At 37.9% G+C, this 19390-nt stretch overlaps 1 protein-coding gene across 5 annotated transcripts in view; it reads left to right on the top strand.

Annotated features, from left to right (window-relative positions):
* Positions 1-19390, top strand: part of Senp7 (SUMO specific peptidase 7) — a 160413-nt gene that overhangs the window by 97887 nt on the left and 43136 nt on the right. For all 5 annotated transcript variants that reach the window (NM_001105888.2, XM_006248244.5, XM_006248248.5 and 2 more), the window contains 2 exons: positions 12656-12771; positions 16281-16462. In NM_001105888.2, the coding sequence (NP_001099358.1) occupies positions 12656-12771; positions 16281-16462 (298 nt within the window). The remainder of the gene's footprint in view (positions 1-12655; positions 12772-16280; positions 16463-19390) is intronic.

Genomic DNA, 19390 nt, shown 5'->3' with positions numbered 1-19390 from the left:
TTATTAAAGGTTATTGCAGTAGTTGATGCTACTGAAGGCTTCTGTCTTGAAAAGGCCAGAATGATCTGAGACCACTCTTGCCCACTACACTGTGGCCAAAGCGTTTGTCAGAGCTTGATCAGCCTCACCATTTAGTTTAAGGAGTTCAGAGCTCTACTGATGAAAATGTAGTTCTCTCTTTTCTTTAAACTGGTCATTTTTAAAGGAGAATTCAGAATGCCTAGTGGAAATATGTAGATTCATAGCTATACCATCACGTTAGTAGACATGTCCCAATATAACTGGAATATAAGGTGAACACAGAATAGATTGGCATCTGTTGTAACCACCCTTACCCACTTCAAAAGGAGAATGGTATATAGAAATTATTTAGAGTTTCTCAGAGACAGACTGTCCGTTACCTGTTGTTGTTCTTATTCTCTTATTTTAGAGAATGTGGAACATGCCAACCTTTATTATATATAACACTAAGTACAAACTCTGAGAGTAGATTAATGCAGGCTGTAACCATAGAAACTGATGTTTCCTCTGCAAACTTCACACTTGTACACTTGATAAGAGCGAATACTATGTGAAGATTACAAGCTCTGTGTTAGCCTTATTCTGCCAAGAGTTGTCATGACTCCCTGTTACAGATAATCAGAATAGAGTGGTTTGGGAAACAAAGTTTTCATTTACATCAGAAATCAAGAATTAATAGAAAATATCAGGGTTGAATAGAAAACTTAAATGATTTCCTTCAGGTAGAATATTTGCTTATTCAACATGGCAATGTTCATTATCATAACATATAAACCTTAATTATTATAATTTAAATTAATCATGAAATAATTTTAAACCAAGACCTATTCTAGATACACATTGTTCTTTCCTTTTTAGTTTTTCTGAGAATTTCATATATGAGCACTGTATTTATAATTCTATGCCCATCCCACTTCTGTTTTTCCCAATTCCCTTTTCCAGTTTTCCTCAAATTTATGGCCTCTTTCTCTTTGGTTATTACTGTTTTGTTTATCTATGCATACATACAGACATGTATATATAAGTGCAACTTGTTGAGTCCATTAGTGTCTCTTTTATATGTTTAGGACTGGTGATAAGCATAACCTATTGATTGGAGCTCATCCCTGGAAAATATTAAATCTCTTTCTCTCAGCAGCCATTGCTTGTTTTAGCTCTTCATCAGGGAAAGGACATTGTGAGGTTTTCCCATCCCCCTTAGCATGTATACGGTGGTATCACTGTTCAGGTCTAGCTTAGGGAGCCCTGTTGTTGAGATGTCACGGGTGCCGCTGATGCAGCCTCTCTCCTTTCTTCTGTGATGTCCTTGAGTCTTAGGTGTAGGGGTCGTGATGTGGATGCGTCAGTGGGATTGGGCACCACATGCTCTGTTCTCTGTTCTTTCAACTGTTTTGTCTTTCTATAATGGACTCTTACCTGCTGCAAAAAAGATTTTTGATGAGAAATGAGAACTACATTCATATGAGGTTATTAGGATAAATTATTAGAATGCACTTAAATTTTATTCTGGTTTAGGAAAGTGTTAACAGCAGATTCTCCCCTAGGGTCCATGACCTCACCAGTCATGGGCAACTTTTTAGGTTTGTAGTTATGGGTGTGAATTCCTCCTACTGGGTGAGTCTTAAGCCCAGTTAGGTGGCTGCTGAGATGTAAGTGCCACTATTGTACCCTTGGGGAAATCATGCCATGTGGTCATCGTTATGTTTCACAGGTTACATCTGGGAGGACTGTTGCTTTTACCCTTTGCAGTTTGGACAGAACCTTCAGATACTATGAGACCTGGTTTTCAGGGAGGAGGAAGCTTTCAGGCCATATCCAGCTGGATTTCTCCAAGTCGTGTGTCTCAAGTGTGTGGTGTCTTCAGCAGCAGGGTCTTCCCTTCAAGTTCTGGAAGGCAGCCAAGGGCAGCTGACTGTAGCTTATATTGTTTTGGGAGTCTCTTGGGTTCTGACTCATCTGGCTTTGTACTACCTATGTTCTCGGGGATGGAGTTTTGTAGTGACGCCATCACCTTTTAGACTTTTAGGTTTTTATAACTAATCAGATTTCATTATTGGTCTAAACAGGTTTAATTCTTCATAAATGAGTCTTGGGAGTTAGTATATGTTTAGGAGTTTATAATTTTTTTCCCAGAGTTTTCTGATTTGGGCCATGTAATTTGTAATATTCTTATAATTTTCTTTAGAGTTATCTGTTGTAGTATCTCCATTTTTCTAATTTTCAACTGTCTTAGTTTTTCTAATGGCACTTAACAACTCACCTATTACCTTTTCTTTTTTTTTTTAAATTATTTATTTCACCTTGATAAACATATAAACTTAAACTAAAATCTAAATTAAAAATAAAATAAGGCTAGAGTGAGTTGTTTAGGTATTAAATCTCCTGGATTTAAATGTATATAATTCTATTATACAACAATAGTGTGAACCATATTAATCTATTGTTAATGTCTATATTTTCTAATAAAATATTTTATTAATTTTTGCATTTATCCATACACTCAGTTTTGATCATATTAAGTCCAAATTTCTCCCTTATTTCTTCAAATTGCTACCCAACTTTCCGAGTTGTGTCTTCTTTATCTTTTGAAATAACCAAATAAGAACATTACTTCTTAAGTATAGTTTAAGGCTGATGGATACCATTCATATATATATATATACATATGTATGTATATATATGCTGACTTTCAGTTGTATATCCCTTATTGGTATGCCATGCTTCTGTGAATTAAGAATATTTCATATTTTAAAACTATAATCAGTACATATTATATGAAAAAGTCTATTTTCAATGAAATGAAACAGGAGAAGGTAAACAAGGCAATGTATGCCTCATTTCTTGGAACAGAGAGGACTTAAGAGTGATTTTTTTTAATTTATTTAATACTTAATAATAATAATTCTTTGGTTTCCGGGCAAACATCCCCCTCCCCCCTCCCCTTCCTTATGGGTGTTCCCCTCCCAACCCTCCCCCCATTGTCGCCCTCCCCCCAACAATCTAGTTCACTGGGGGTTCAGTCTTGGCAGGACCCAGGGCTTCCCCTTCCACTGGTGCTCTTACTAGGATATTCATTGCTACCTATGAGGTCAGAGTCCAGGGTCAGTCCATGTATAGTCTTTAGGTAGTGGCTTAGTCCCTGGAAGCTCTGGTTGCTTGGCATTGTTGTACATATGGGGTCTCGAGCCTCATCAAGCTCTTCCAGTTCTTTCTCTGATTCCTTCAACGGGGGTCCTATTCTCAGTTCAGTGGTTTGCTGCTGGCATTCGCCTCTGTATTTGCTATATTCTGGCTGTGTCTCTTAGGAGCGATCTACATCCGGCTCCTGTCGGTCTGCACTTCTTTGCTTCATCCATCTTGTCTAATTGGGTGGCTGTATATGTATGGGCCACATGTGGGGCAGGCTCTGAATGGGTGTTCCTTCAGTCTCTGTTTTAATCTTTGCCTCTCTCTTCCCTGCCAAGAATATTCTTGTTCCCCTTTTAGAGAAGGAGTGAAGCATTCACATTTTGATCATCCGTCTTGAGATTCATTTGTTCTAGGCATCTAGGGTAATTCAAGCATTTGGGCTAATAGCCACTTATCAGTGAGTGCATACCATGTATGTCTTTCTGTGATTGGGTTAGCTCACTCAGGATGATATTTTGCAGTTCCAACCATTTGCCTACGAATTTCATAAAGTCGTTGTTTTTGATAGCTGAGTAATATTCCATTGTGTAGATGTACCACATTTTCTGTATCCATCCCTCTGTTGAAGGGCATCTGGGTTCTTTCCAGCTTCTGGCTATTATAAATAAGGCTGCGATGAACATAGTGGAGCACGTGTCTTTTTTATATGTTGGGGCATCTTTTGGGTATATGCCCAAGAGAGGTATAGCTGGATCCTCAGGAAGTTCAATGTCCAATTTTCTGAGGAACCTCCAGACTGATTTCCAGAATGGTTGTACCAGTTTGCAATCCCACCAGTAATGGAGGAGTGTTCCTCTTTCTCCAAACCCTCGCCAGCATTTGTTGTCATCTGAGTTTTTGGTCTTAGCCATTCTCACTGGTGTGAGGTGAAATCTCAGGGTTGTTTTGATTTGCATTTCCCTTATGACTAAAGATGTTGAACATTTCTTTAGGTGTTTCTCAGCCATTCGGCATTCCTCAGCTGTGAATTCTTTGATTAGCTCTGAACCCCATTTTTTAATAGGGTTATTTGTCTCCCTGCAGTCTAACTTCTTGAGTTCTTTGTATATTTTGGTTATTAGCCCTCTATCGGATATAGGATTGGTAAAGATCTTTTCCCAATCTGTTGGTTGCCGTTTTGTCCTAACCACCGTGTCCTTTGCCTTACAGAAGCTTTGCAGTTTTATGAGATCCCATTTGTCGATTCTTGATCTTAGAGCATAAGCCATTGGTGTTTTGTTCAGGAAATTTTTTCCAGTGCCCATGTGTTCCAGATGCTTCCCTAGTTTTTCTTCTATTAGTTTGAGTGTATCAGGTTTGATGTGGAGGTCCTTGATCCACTTGGACTTAAGCTTTGTACAGGGTGATAAGGATGGATCGATCTGCATTCTTCTACATGTTGACCTCCAGTTGAACCAGCACCATTTGCTGAAAATGCTATCTTTTTTCCATTGGATGGTTTTGGCTCCTTTGTCAAAAATCAAGTGACCATAGGTGTGTGGGTTCATTTCTGGGTCTTCAATTCTATTCCATTGGTCTATCTGTCTGTCTCTGTACCAATACCATGCAGTTTTTATCACTATTGCTCTGTAATACTGCTTGAGTTCAGGGATAGTGATTCCCCCTGAAGTCCTTTTATTGTTGAGGATAGTTTTAGCTATCCTGGGTTTTTTGTTATTCCAGATGAATTTGCAAATTGTTCTGTCTAACTCTTTGAAGAATTGGATTGGTATTTTGATGGGGATTGCATGGACTCTGTAGATCGCTTTTGGTAAAATGGCCATTTTTACTATATTAATCCTGCCAATCCACGAGCATGGGAGATCTTTCCATCTTCTGAGGTCTTCTTCAATTTCTTTCCTCAGTGTCTTGAAGTTCTTATTGTACAAATCTTTTACTTGCTTGGTTAAAGTCACACCGAGGTACTTTATATTATTTGGGTCTATTATGAAGGGTGTCGTTTCCCTAATTTCTTTCTCGGCTTGTTTCTGTTTTGTGTAGAGGAAGGCTACTGATTTATTTGAGTTAATTTTATACCCAGCCACTTTGCTGAAGTTGTTTATCAGCTTTAGTAGTTCTCTGGTGGAACTTTTGGGATCACTTAAATATACTATCATGTCTTCTGCAAATAGTGATATTTTGACTTCTTCTTTTCCGATCTGTATCCCCTTGACCTCCTTTCGTTGTCTGATTGCTGTGGCTAGAACTTCAAGAACTATATTGAATAAGTAGGGAGAGAGTGGGCAGCCTTGTCTAGTCCCTGATTTTAGTGGGATTGCTTCAAGTTTCTCTCCATTTAGTTTAATGTTAGCAACTGGTTTGCTGTATATGGCTTTTACTATGTTTAGGTATGGGCCTTGAATTCCTATTCTTTCCAGGACTTTTATCCTGAAGGGGTGTTGAATTTTGTCAAATGCTTTCTCAGCATCTAATGAAATGATCATGTGGTTCTATTCTTTCAGTTTGTTTATATAATGGATCACGTTGATGGTTTTCCGTATATTAAACCATCCCTGCATGCCTGGGATGAAGCCTACTTGATCATGGTGGATGATTGTTTTGATGTGCTCTTGGATTCGGTTTGCCAGAATTTTATTGAGTATTTTTGCGTCGATATTCATAAGGGAAATTGGTCTGAAGTCCTCTTTCTTTGTTGGGTCTTTGTGTGGTTCAGGTATAAGAGTAATTGTGGCTTCATAGAAGGAATTCGGGAGTGATCCATCTGTTTCAATTTTGTGGAATAGTTTGGATAATATTGGTATGAGGTCTTCTATGAAGGTCTGATAGAATTCTGCACTAAACCCGTCTGGACCTGGGCTCTTTTTGGTTGGGAGAGCTTTAGTGACTGCTTCTATTTCCTTAGGAGTTATGGGATTGTTTAACTGATTTATCTGTTCCTGATTTAACTTCGGTACCTGGTATCTGTCTAGGAAATTGTCCATTTCCTGAAGATTTTCAAGTTTTGTTGAATATAGGTTTTTATAGTAAGATCTGATGATTTTTTGAATTTCCTCTGAATCTGTAGTTATATCTCCCTTTTCATTTCTGATTTTGTTAATTTGGACGCACTCTCTGTGTCCTCTCGTTAGTCTGGCTAAGGGTTTATCTATCTTGTTGATTTTCTCAAAGAACCAACTTTTGGTTCTGTTGATTCTTTCTATGGTCCTTTTTGTTTCTACTTGGTTGATTTCAGCTCTGAGTTTGATTATTTCCTGCCTTCTACTCCTCCTGGGTGTATTTGCTTCTTTTTGCTCTAGAACTTTTAGGTGTGCTGTCAAGCTGCTGACCTATGCTCTTTCCTGTTTCTTTCTGCAGGCACTCAGCGCTATGAGTTTTCCTCTTAGCACAGCTTTCATTGTGTCCCATAAGTTTGGGTATGTTGTACCTTCATTTTCATTAAATTCTAAAAAGTCTTTAATTTCTTTCTTTATTTCTTCCTTGACTAGGTTATCATTGAGTAGAGCATTGTTCAATTTCCACGTATATGTGGGCATTCTTCCCTTATTGTTATTGAAGACCAGTTTTAGGCCGTGGTAGTCTGATAGCACGCATGGGATTATTTCTATCTTTCTGTACCTCTTGAGGCCCGTTTTTTGACCAACTATATGGTCAATTTTGGAGAAAGTACCATGAGGAGCTGAGAAGAAGGTATATCCTTTTGCTTTAGGATAGAATGTTCTATAAATATCCGTTAAGTCCATTTGGCTCATGACTTCTCTTAGTCTGTCGACATCACTGTTTAATTTCTGTTTCCATGATCTGTCCATTGATGAGAGTGGTGTGTTGAAATCTCCCACTATTATTGTGTGAGGTGCAATGTGTGCTTTGAGCTTTAGTAAGGTTTCTTTTACGTATGTAGGTGCCCTTGTATTTTGGGCATAGATATTTAGGATTGAGAGTTCATCTTGGTGGATTTTTCCTTTGATTAATATGACGTGTCCTTCCTTATCTTTTTTGATGACTTTTAGTTGAAAATTGATTTTATTTGATATTAGAATGGCTACTCCAGCTTGCTTCTTCCGACCATTTGCTTGGAAAGTTGTTTTCCAGCCTTTCACTCTGAGGTAGTGTCTGTCTTTGTCTCTGAGGTGTGTTTCCTGTAGGCAGCAGAATGCAGGGTCCTCGTTGCGTATCCAGTTTGTTAATCTATGTCTTTTTATTGGGGAGTTGAGGCCATTGATGTTGAGAGATATTAAGGAATAGTGATTATTGCTTCCTATTATATTCATATTTGGATGTGAGGTTATGTTTGTGTGCTTTTCTTCTCTTTGTTTTGTTGCCAAGACGATTAGTTTCTTGCTTCTTCTAGGGTATAGCTTGCCTCCTTATGTTGGGCTTTACCATTTATTATCCTTTGTAGTGCTGGATTTGTAGAAAGATATTGTGTAAATTTGTTTTTGTCATGGAATATCTTGGTTTCTCCATCTATGTTAATTGAGAGTTTTGCAGGATACAGTAACCTGGGCTGGCATTTGTGTTCTCTTAGGGTCTGTATGACATCTGTCCAGGATCTTCTGGCCTTCATAGTTTCTGGCGAAAAGTCTGGTGTGATTCTGATAGGTCTGCCTTTATATGTTACTTGACCTTTTTCCCTTACTGCTTTTAATATTCTTTCTTTATTTTGTGCGTTTGGTGTTTTGACTATTATGTGACGGGAGGTGTTTCTTTTCTGGTCCAATCTATTTGGAGTTCTGTAGGCTTCTTGTATGCCTATGGGTATCTCTTTTTTTAGGTTAGGGAAGTTTTCTTCTATGATTTTGTTGAAGATATTTACTGGTCCTTTGAGCTGGGAGTCTTCACTCTCTTCTATACCTATTATCCTTAGGTTTGATCTTCTCATTGAGTCCTGGATTTCCTGTATGTTTTGGACCAGTAGCTTTTTCTGCTTTACGTTATCTTTGACAGTTGAGTCAATGATTTCTATGGAATCTTCTGCTCCCGAGATTCTCTCTTCCATCTCTTGTATTCTGTTGGTGAAGCTTGTATCTACAGCTCCTTGTCTCTTCTTTTGATTTTCTATATCCAGGGTTGTTTCCATGTGTTCTTTCTTGATTGCTTCTATTTCCATTTTTAATTCCTTCAACTGTTTCATTGTGTTTTCCTGGAATTCTTTCAGGGATTTTTGTGACTCCTCTCTATGGGCTTCTACTTGTTTATTTATGATTTCCTGGAATTCTTTCAGGGATTTTTGTGACTCCTCTCCATGGGCTTCTACTTGTTTATTTATGTTTTCCTGGAATTCTTTCAGGGATTTTTGCGATTCCTCTCTGTAGGCTTCTACTTGTTCTCTAAGGGAGTTCTTCATGTCTTTCTTGAAGTCCTCCAGCATTATGATCAAATATGATTTTGAAACTAGATCTTGCTTTTCTGGTGTGTTTGGATATTCCATGTTTATTTTGGTAGGAGAATTGGGCTCCGATGATGCCATGTAGTCTTGGTTTCTGTTGCTTGGGTTCCTGCGCTTGCCTCTCGCCATCAGATTATCTCTAGTGTTACTTTGTTCTGCTATAGGACAGTGGCTAGACTGTCCTATAAGCCTGCGTGTCCGGAGTGCTGTAGACCTGTTTTCCTGTTTTCTTTCAGCCAGTTATGGGGACAGAGTGTTCTGCTTTCGGGCGTGTAGTTTTTCCTCTCTACAGGTCTTCAGCTGTTCCTGTGGGCCTGTGTCTTGAGTTCACCAGGCAGGTCACTTGCAGCAGAAAAGTTGGTCTTACCTGTGGTCCTGAGGCTCAAGTTTGCTCAGGGGGTGCTGCCCATGAGTTCTCTGCGGCGGCAGCAACCAGGAAGATATGCGCCGCCCTTTCCGGGAGCTTCCGCGCACTAGGGTTCCAGATGGCGTTTGGTGTTTTCCTCTGGCGTCCGAGATGTGTGTGCAGAGTGCAGTCTGTTCTGGTTTCCTAGGCGTGTCTTGCCTCTCTGAAGGTTTAGCTCTCCCTCCCACGGGATTTGGGTGCAGAGAACTATTTATCTGGTCTGTTTCCTTCAGGTTCTGGCGGTGTCTCAGGCTCAGGGGTCCTGCCGCTCCTGGGCCCTCCCCTACGGGAACCCAGAGGCCTTATACAGTTTCCTCTTGGGCCAGGGATGTGGGCAGGGGTGGGCAGTGTTGGTGGTCTCCTCCGCTCTGCAGCCTCGGGAGTGCCCACCTGACCAGGCGGTGAGGTCTCTCTCCCACGGGGTTTGGGAGCAGAGAGCTTCTGCGGGCCGGGATCCGCGGACCTATTACCTTTTCAAATGACCAACTTTTAGTTTTGTTCATCTTTTGCACTGTTGTCCTAGATTATGTTTCTGTTGAAATCTTTACTGTTTTTCTTTCTGTTATTATTGTTCTTTTTCGATATTAAGGTATAACATTAAATCATTTACTTAATGAGCTTTAAAAATTAACTACTAGCATATAAAATGATCACCTTTGTTTTGACATGTTTTAAAGATTAAATTGTGTGTGTGTGTGTGTGTGTGTGTGTGTGTGTGTGTGTGTGCACATACATGTGTACAAGTGAGTACTGGTGCCCTGGAGTTAAAGGTGGTGGTAAACTGCCCAACCCCAATGAACTCTTGTGCTCTGGAGGACTGAACTTGGATCCTCCTCAAGAGCAAGCATGTCCTCGTAGCCACTTGTCTAGCTTTTACTGCGGCGTTTTACACACATATATCATTATGCTTTGATAGGTTTGCTCTTTGGCCAGTTCCCTTCGTCCTTCAGATATGTCTACCTCTGTCATGTCACATGTATGTTATACACTCTCTTCCCACCATACCCCTCCTCCTGTACTGTACCCGTTGTGTATATCTAAATTTAAATCAAGATTCTTCATCTGAAAGAAAACATACACTCTTCATCTCTCTGTGTCTGGCTTATGTCACTTAGCACTTAGCTGCATTGCTAGAATTTTTATTATTGTTCACAGCTGCATAGAATTTCTATTATGTTTATTTGCAACATTCTCTGCATGCATCAGCCTGCCACTGGAGTTTCAGGCTTCTTCCAAACCCCAGCTTTTGAGACCAGTGGAGTGCTACACCTGTGTGTGTGCTCAGGTGCTGCTCTCCCACATCCCTCCAACCGCGGAGCCACATCTCCAGCCCCTGTCTTCACACAGGGATTATTTGTATTTAAAACTCAGGGGGATAGGGGATGGGATAGGGAGGTTCCAGAGGGGAAAGTGGAAAAGGAGATAGCATTTGAAATGAAATAAAGAAAATATCCAATAAAAGAAAAGAAAAAAATTCTGCTCCAGTATTTTTTTTCCGTTTCATTACTTTTTACTTCATTTCAATTTTGAAAGTTTTGTTATTGTGTCTAGTGGTATTTTGTTGAGAACTTAAAAAAAAAATCCAGCAAAATACCATATAGTGTTACTTACATGGTTTAAACCTTAAAGTTCATGACTGAGACTTGAAACCTGACTACAATGAATAGACTTAGTCAACAGTTTTTTGTAAGTGAAATTGTTTTATTTTGAGTATTTGAGATTTTAGTTTCTAATTTATAAGTAAAACACACTATATAAAGTAAATATAAAGGGTTCAGTGGTGTAATCATAGGAGTGAGTGACTGATCCTTTTATTATGACACTACTTTGGTAATATTTGGTTACTATAACTTTTAAGTTTACAATTCATTTCTTACATTCTGATCATTTTAATTCTAGGTTATTGTTACGCATCTTTGTTGTTACTGTCACTTATTTGATTTACCTCAGTTGTAAATCCCTTGCATTTTAACATTGTAACTGCTCAAAATATGTCTTCATGTATAGAGAATAGTATTACATTACACGTACTGAGATTTAACTAATATATTGTTGTGGGATGATGTCACAGGTGAGGCGGGTACAAGATAGAAGGAGGCCTGTCATTGGACTAAGGATGGGCGGGAGAAAAGTTTGAAGGAAGAGGAGGAGACTGGAACAGAAAGGAGGAAGAGACAGGAGGGGGAGAGAGAGAAGCCATGGCAGGACAATATGGCGGGTAACATTAAGATTCCACAGTGTACCTTTACAGGTTGTTACGGATGTTTTTAAGGAATGGATGTGTATTGGGTTTTGTATGTTTAGGTGGGCAATTATATCTTATCAATTGGGCTAAAGGTTATTGTGTTGTGTGTTCTTTCATGTGTAGATTTAAGTGTAAGAGAGTGTGCGGTGTCTGGTCTGGGCTGCCACAGAGTGGGATGTGTGTTTCTGGCATGGAAACCTGCCTTGGGAACTAGACGGGTAGAGAGATTGCTGCCAGGCTGAGAGAGAGAGGCCTTTGGCAGTGTGCTATGGGGATGGAGCAGAGTGGGTGAGATGCTTTGCTGACTGAGAATTAAGATATTCAGCAGATATCTTGGGGGCACCGTGGTGCTGGACCTAGTGGGGATAAAAGACATTACTTTTTTTATTTTTTATATTTTTACAACAACATTGTGTGTGTGTGTGTGTGTGTGTGTGTGTGTGTGTGTATCACATTTGCTTATGTTTTAAAAGGAAGTAATTTGGAAAGTCAAGAGGGTATTTTTTACACTCTTTTAAGTAATCTATTGCTCAAATAGGTTTGAATTCTTTAGGCCAAAGTTTTTATTTTCCTTTATATGTATTTTCTTTTGTATTTTCAAAAATGTTAAAAGTTTTATTCTTATCATGGAAAAAATTGTTTCTTTTGTTCTTTTCTTTTTCTGAGATCAGGTCTTTTCAGTGCAGCCTTCACTGTTCTGGAGCTCATTGTGTAGGCCAGGCTGGCTTTGACCTCACAGAGATCCTCCAGAGGCTGGGATCATAGCAGTACATCTCCACATTGAGACTAAAATTTGTTTCTCCCTCAATCTTTTATTTTAATTAGTTTGCTTGCACCTTAGATTTTAAATTATTTTATATAGATAAGATTGGTTAGCCCGATCTGATCTTTATTTTTCTTTGTTTTTTTTTTGCACCATTTTTGAGGTATATTAGCAGTAGCTTTGGTTTGTGTTTGCTTTATCACACACTGGCTCATTCGCATTTAGCTTTTGTCTTTGACTTATTGAATTATGCAATATTGCTCATATTGCAGGAACAGTGCTGAAGTTCTCTCTTTCTCCAAAGTCCTTTGGAGAAGAAAACTTACTTTTCAAATCTGAGTTCAGTATTTTTCTTTCCAGGGCCTATATCATATAGAATTACATATGAGAATATATTTTTAGCCTATTGGATTTTAATTTGATGTGTACCATGTGTTCTCCAAATACATTTGAGTCTTATTAGAAAGGAATATAAGGGCTGGCTCAGTGCTTAAGAGCACTGACTGCTCTTCCAGGAGTCCTGAGTTCAGTTCCCAGCAACCACATGGTGGCTCACAACCATCTGTAGTGGGATCCAGTGCCCTCTTCTGGTGTGTCTGAAGACAGCTACAGTATACTCATGTACATAAAATAAATGTACAAATCTTTTATAAAATGGTAGTTTTAAAAAAAGGAAATAAATATGATACAATTTCTGATTTGCAGGGGCTCAAAACCAAGTAGGACAGGTGACATTTCTGCAAAGGAGGCTGCAAATGGGAGACAGGAGCAGGGGGATGATGGAGACATCGCACCTGAGATGGTTACCCCTCAGTCTAAAGGTTTGTGATTGCTAGAAAACTGAAGTTCAGATTTTCCTTATTGTATTTACAATGATTTTTATTATGGATAAACAAAAATAAATGGGAGTTATTTAATACAAATAAATGGCATAAACATCTATTTAAATACCTACGTATGTATTTCTTTCTTTATTTGCTGATCCCAAAGGTTAATTTTGAATGGTGTTTTTTTCTCTTTTTGTGTGTGTATAGAGTGAACGAGTCTGTGGCATTAAGTTGGTTTGGCTGTTGAAATTGTTGTTTTCAGTTTTGTTTGCTGTTTGTTTTAACTTCTACCCACTCTTGTAGTCACACAGACATGGCTTTTATTCTGCTATACACTTTCCTCTTAGTACTGCCTTGGCTCTATCTCAGAAATTCTAGTAGGTTGTGCTATCATTTTTCACTTTATTTTAGGAATCTTTAGTTAAAATTTCCGTTTGTGTCTTAGGGTTTCATTGCTCTGAAGAGCCACAGTGACCAAGGCAACTCTTATAAAGGACATTTAATTGGGGCTGGGTTAAAGTTTTAGAGGTTTAGTTCATTAACATCATGGTGGAAAACATGATAGCCCCAAGACAGTCATGGTGCTGAAGGAATTCTATATCTTGAGCCTCAGGAAGCCAGGAGGAAACTGGATTTGATATCACACTGGGCATTTAAAACTTCAGTGCCCTGTTTCCATAGTGAAAAACTTCCTCTAACAAGGCCACACCTCCTCCAATAAGACCACACCTCCTTTTTTCCTCTTTTTTTTTTTAAATTGGATATTTTTAAATTTACATTTCAAATGTTATTCCCTTTCCCAGTTTCCTGTCCATAAACCTCCTATTTCATCCCCTTTCTCCCTGCTTCTATGAGGGTGCTCCCCCATGAATATTCCCCTACACTAAGGGCTTCTCCTTGCATTGAAGCCCAACAAAGCTATTCTCCTAATAATGCCATTCCCTATGGACCAAGCATTCAAACAGATGAGTCTATGAAGGTCATACCTACTCAGATCATCAGATTCTGGATCAGTGGAATCAACACCATACTATAAAATGACCAAATTGCCAGAAGTAATACACAGATTCAGTATAATCTCCACTGAAATTCCAGGAACTTTCTTTACGATATTAGAAAAAAATTATAAGTGTTAATATGGAAACACAAAAGATAGCTAAACCAATCTCAGTAGGCAGAACACTGCCAGGAGGTGTTATAATATCTAACTTCAAAATGAAATGCAGTACTATATATGCCAAATAAAACAAATACAAAATAATAAAAAGATAATTAAGGAAAGAGATTTTTTTTTCTGATACCAGTTGTTTAAAGCTTTACCACAAAAGATATTTTAAAGTAAATTACAGGTATAGTATTCCTATGGTAGAGAAATAAGTTTGCCTTGTGGATTTTTATTTTTACTATAAGAATAAATTGGAAATGCTTAATATCTTTTATTTGCAGGGGTTTTGTGACTTCTTGAATTTTTTTTGCTAGGAATATTTCCTATTTAAATTGTGTATAGTACATTAGTAGACCTTTAGTTTTAAAATGCCCAACTCTATATAGTAAGTTTATTCCTGTTTTGGCTTGATTCCTGTATAAGTAATAAATTATTTGAATGTAGGATCCTATAAAATGCAGTTTTTAGCTTTTCTCAAGTCCCCTTTCCCTTCATTAGTCCTTTGTATTTGTTCATTTTGAGACAGGGTCTTACTGTGTTGACCAGGCTGGCCTTGAGCTCACAGCAGTCAGCCTGCCCCTGCCTCCTGAGTGCTAGGATTAAAGCTGCGCCTACTTACACCTGACTCTTCTAAGTCTTTTACTGTAATACTTTTATTGAGAAATTATAATTCAATATAGTATTTATGTTAAGAAATTGTTATTGATCTTTTAATATAATTAATCTTTTAGAATTTTATACAATGTATTCTGAACATGTAATCTCACTCCTCCTCCTAACTTCTCCCAGATTCACCTCTTCTGAACGTACCCTGTTCATCATTTCTCATTTTTTAAAAAAGATTTATTTACTTACTATGTCTACAATGTTCTGCCTGCGTATATGCCTGCAGGCCAGAAGAGGGCATCAGATCTTATTATAGATGGTCATGAGCCACAGGGTGGTTGCTGGGAATTGAACTGAGGGAACTGAACATATTGCTTTACCTCTGAGCCATTTCTTCAGCCCACATGTCTTATTTTTAACTGTGCATTGACTTCAAGTTGTACTGCCCACATATTCCTATACTTGCCTTTTTTTTTTTTTTTAAGATTTATTTATTTTATGTATGTGAGTACTCTGTAGCTGCCTTCAGACACGCCAGAAGAGGTCATCAGATCTCATTACAGATGGTTGTGAGCCACCATGTGGTTGCTAGGAATTGAACTCAGGTCCTCTGGAAGAACAGTCTGTGCTCTTAACTGCTGAGCCATCTCTCCAGCCCTATACCTGACTTTTTAATGATTCGTAATACAAATAAAATTTGTTTTAAAAAGTATTGTGTTGATAATTGGCTGATTTTCTTGGGAGAAGGAATAGAATATTTTTCATTTTTTTAATTGGAAAGTTGAAGCCAGTAATTTTAAATGAATATACATTGTGACTAAATGTTGCTTTGTGATTTGGTAATGTAAAATTAGAGTAGGTTTTCATGATGATGATTTAGAAAATAAAGTAATTTAAGCTCTTCATTAAAACATAAGATATTTTTGTGTAGCATATATTGTAACTGAAATACAAAAATATTTTAGTGATGATTGGCATAGGCTTCCAACATGGTGCTTTTCACTTAAGGAAGTTTTTCACTGCAGAACGGTGGGTTTATTGGGTACTTAGATGGGGAGAGTTTTGATTATTAAAAGAAGAAACAGACATCAAGCATATTTATATTCTTGTAAGTAATCATATTTCAGAGACAGCTGATGAGGAAAGACAGTTGGGCATCTTTTCAAAGAACAGCAATCATAATTTTACTCTTAAATTTTACTGCCTTTACTTTTAAGTGAAATATATCGTGACTAGTTTTTAAAATAGTTGTGAATTACACAGACAATGTAAAAGACAGATTTTCCATATTTTAGTGAGACTCTTTGGTCCCAGCACTCAGAAGGCAGAAGCAAGTAGATCTGTTTGAGACCAGCCTGGACTACAGAGAGAGTTGCAGAGTAGCCTGGCCTACAACAAAAACCCTGTCTCAAAAAACAAACCACCACCACCACCACCACCACAACAGCAATGTATTTGTACCAAATAGAAAAAAAACCACAGTTAGTTGTTTTATTTTCATTACTCAATGAAAGGTTGTTTTCTTCCCATAAATTTTGTAACTTGTTTTTCACATCTGTTGTCTGACACGGAGCCAGTTTATATAGGATACACCTTCTATATGTTCACTCACTGTCACTGGAGAGTTTTGTTTAGTGAGCAGTATAGTAATCTCAGTACTACTATGAACTCATGTAAAAGGAAATTTTGTGTACTTTTTGGGCATAACTGTGCTTTCTGTGTTTTTTTAAAGACTTTAATAGTGGAAATAAAGGTGATTATCATGAAGAGGGGACCAGCAACAAGAACACTTCATATTCTCATTCAGAAACGGACCATACTCCAGTTTCCAGGAAGAGAAAGAAAAGGGGAAGAAGTAATTTTCATAATTCTCATAATCCTAAGTCTTCTGTGGATAAGTCAACAGAATATATAGTAAGTAGATGTATTTAATGTCATAGGGAATGATTTTTGTGCTGTGATAAAAATGAGTTAACTTTAGTCAAATAAATGTTCTTTGAACTCTCCGATTTACTGGATTTCTTTCATTTTTTTTTCTAGTTATGTGCAAACTTGATTTTTAGTATATGTGCTGCCGAAGCGAGCACTAAACTTGATTTTTAAAATTTTAAATTGTACTATATTTATTTTATTTTCTGTCTCTGTCTCTGTCTCCCCAGCACCACCACCCCCCGTCTCTCTCTCTTTTTTTCTCTGTGTGTGTGTGTGTGTGTATGTGTGTGTGTGTGAGTGTGAGTGTGTGCATGTGCGTGTGCACGATCTTTGGAACTTGGCATCTTTCTTTTACTATGTGTGTACCAGCTCAGGTTGTCAGACTTGGTGGCATTCACCTATACCTGCTTAGTCATCTTGTCAGCCTTTCAAATTTTATTAAAAAATACTAAAAATTATTTTCAGAATGCAGAATTATTGGAGCAAATCAAAGTATTGTATATTATTTAAAAAGTAAAGCTGCTTTTACCAAATACTATTTTTTCTCATTTTAACTGAACCCGATTCACTTACTCCGTGAAATTACTTTCAGATTTTCATCATTAGCATGTATTTACCATTTTTAACATGTTTAAAGTAAACTTATTAAAAATAATAACTTTTGGTATAATACTTCTCTTTCTTCCTCGGTCCCTCCTTCCCTTCCTCCCTCCCTTGTTCCCTTCCTTCCTTCCTTTCTTTTTTCCTTCTTTGATTTGGTTTTTGAGACAGTCTTTCTCTGTGTAGCCCTGACTGTCCTGGAACTTGCTCTGTAGACCACTCGGACCTCAAATTTACAGAGATCATTCTGCCTCTGCCTCACAAGTGCTAAGATTAAAGGGTTGAGCCACCACTGCCCGGCTACACCACCTATTTCTAAAGGCCTGCTTTTAGAGTATTATTATATATATAATTACAAAAGATTATAAAAGAAAAATTGGAAGTCACTTATTTTTTATTTTCTGTGTATGGCTGTCCTATATGCATCCTTTTCTGTTGGAAGGAGCCACTGACTCTGCCTGAGCGGTCATATATTTGTAGAGCTATGTTTTCTCAACTTGTGCAATCAACACTAGATTTTTTCCTACACTATCCCTCTAGTAATTAAATTTTAGTTCATGAGTTTTTTGGCAAATGAACAAAGTTGAAGCTTCTTTAGAGTAGATGCATGCAAGAAAAAGTTGCTGTAGTCATTTAGGTAAAAAGTACGTCGTTCCAGAAATAGAAGAGGTAGCTTTCTGGTTCCTTTGAATCAAATCATTCAGGACCCTGTAGTGTCTCTGGTTATTTACAATTGTAACGAAGTAATAATGATGTCGAATCAATACTTTTTCATAACTTTTTTAATTGGATTTTTTTTATTAACTTGAGTATTTCTTATACATTTCGAGTGTTATTTCCTTTCCCGGTTTCCGGGCAAACATCCCCCTCCCCCCTCCCCTTCCTTATGGGTGTTCCCTTCCTCACCCTCCCCCCATTACCGCCCTCCCTCCAACAGTCTAGTTCACTGGGGGTTCAGTCTTAGCAGGACCCAGGGCTTCCCCTTCCACTGGTGCTCTTACTAGGATATTCATTGCTACCTATGAGGTCAGAGTCCAAGCCATTGTTGTTTTGTTCAGGAAATTTTTTCCAGTGCCCATGTGTTCCAGATGCTTCCCTAGTTTTTCTTCTATTAGTTTGAGTGTATCTGGTTTGATGTGAAGGTCCTTGATCCACTTGGACTTAAGCTTTGTATAGGGTGATTAAGCATGGATCGATCTGCATTCTTCTACATGTTGACCTCCAGTTGAACCAGCACCATTTGCTGAAAATGCTATCTTTTTTCCATTGGATGGTTTTGGCTCCTTTGTCAAAAATCAAGTGACCATAGGTGTGTGGGTTCATTTCTGGGTCTTCAATTCTATTCCATTGGTCTATCTGTCTGTCTCTGTACCAATACCATGCAGTTTTTATCACTATTGCTCTGTAATACTGCTTGAGTTCAGGGATAGTGATTCCCCCTGAAGTCCTTTTATTGTTGAGGATAGTTTATCTATCCTGGGTTTTTTGTTATTCCAGATGAATTTGCAAATTGTTCTGTCTAACTCTTTGAAGAATTGGATTGGTATTTTGATGGGGATTGCATTGAATCTGTAGATTGCTTTTGGTAAAATGGCCATTTTTACTATATTAATCCTGCCAATCCATGAGCATGGGAGATCTTTCCATCTTCTGAGGTCTTCTTCAATTTCTTTCTTCAGTGTCTTGAAGTTCTTATTGTACAAATCTTTTACTTGCTTGGTTAAAGTCACACCGAGGTACTTTATATTATTTGGGTCTATTATGAAGAGTGTCGTTTCCCTAATTTCTTTCTCGGCTTGTTTCTCTTTTGTGTAGAGGAAGGCTACTGATTTATTTGAGTTAATTTTATACTCAGCTACTTTGCTGAAGTTGTTTATCAGCTTTAGTAGTTCTCTGGTGGAACTTTTGGGATCACTTAAATATACTATCATGTCATCTGCAAATAGTGATATTTTGACTTCTTCTTTTCCGATCTGTATCCCCTTGACCTCCTTTCGTTGTCTGATTGCTGTGGCTAGAACTTCAAGAACTATATTGAATAAGTAGGGAGAGAGTGGTCAGCCTTGTCTAGTCCCTGATTTTAGTGGGATTGTTTCAAGTTTCTCTCCATTTAGTTTAATGTTAGCAACTGGTTTGCTGTATATGGCTTTTACTATGTTTAGGTATGGGCCTTGAATTCCTATTCTTTCCAGGACTTTTATCATGAAGGGGAGTTGAATTTTATCAAATGCTTTCTCAGCATCTAATGAAATGATCATGTAGTTTTGTTCTTTCAATTTGTTTATATAATGGATCACGTTGATGGTTTTC

Source organism: Rattus norvegicus, chromosome 11, assembly GCF_036323735.1.
Source record: "Rattus norvegicus strain BN/NHsdMcwi chromosome 11, GRCr8, whole genome shotgun sequence".
Classification (NCBI taxonomy): domain Eukaryota; kingdom Metazoa; phylum Chordata; class Mammalia; order Rodentia; family Muridae; genus Rattus; species Rattus norvegicus.
This window is presented reverse-complemented; position numbering and strand designations above follow the sequence as displayed.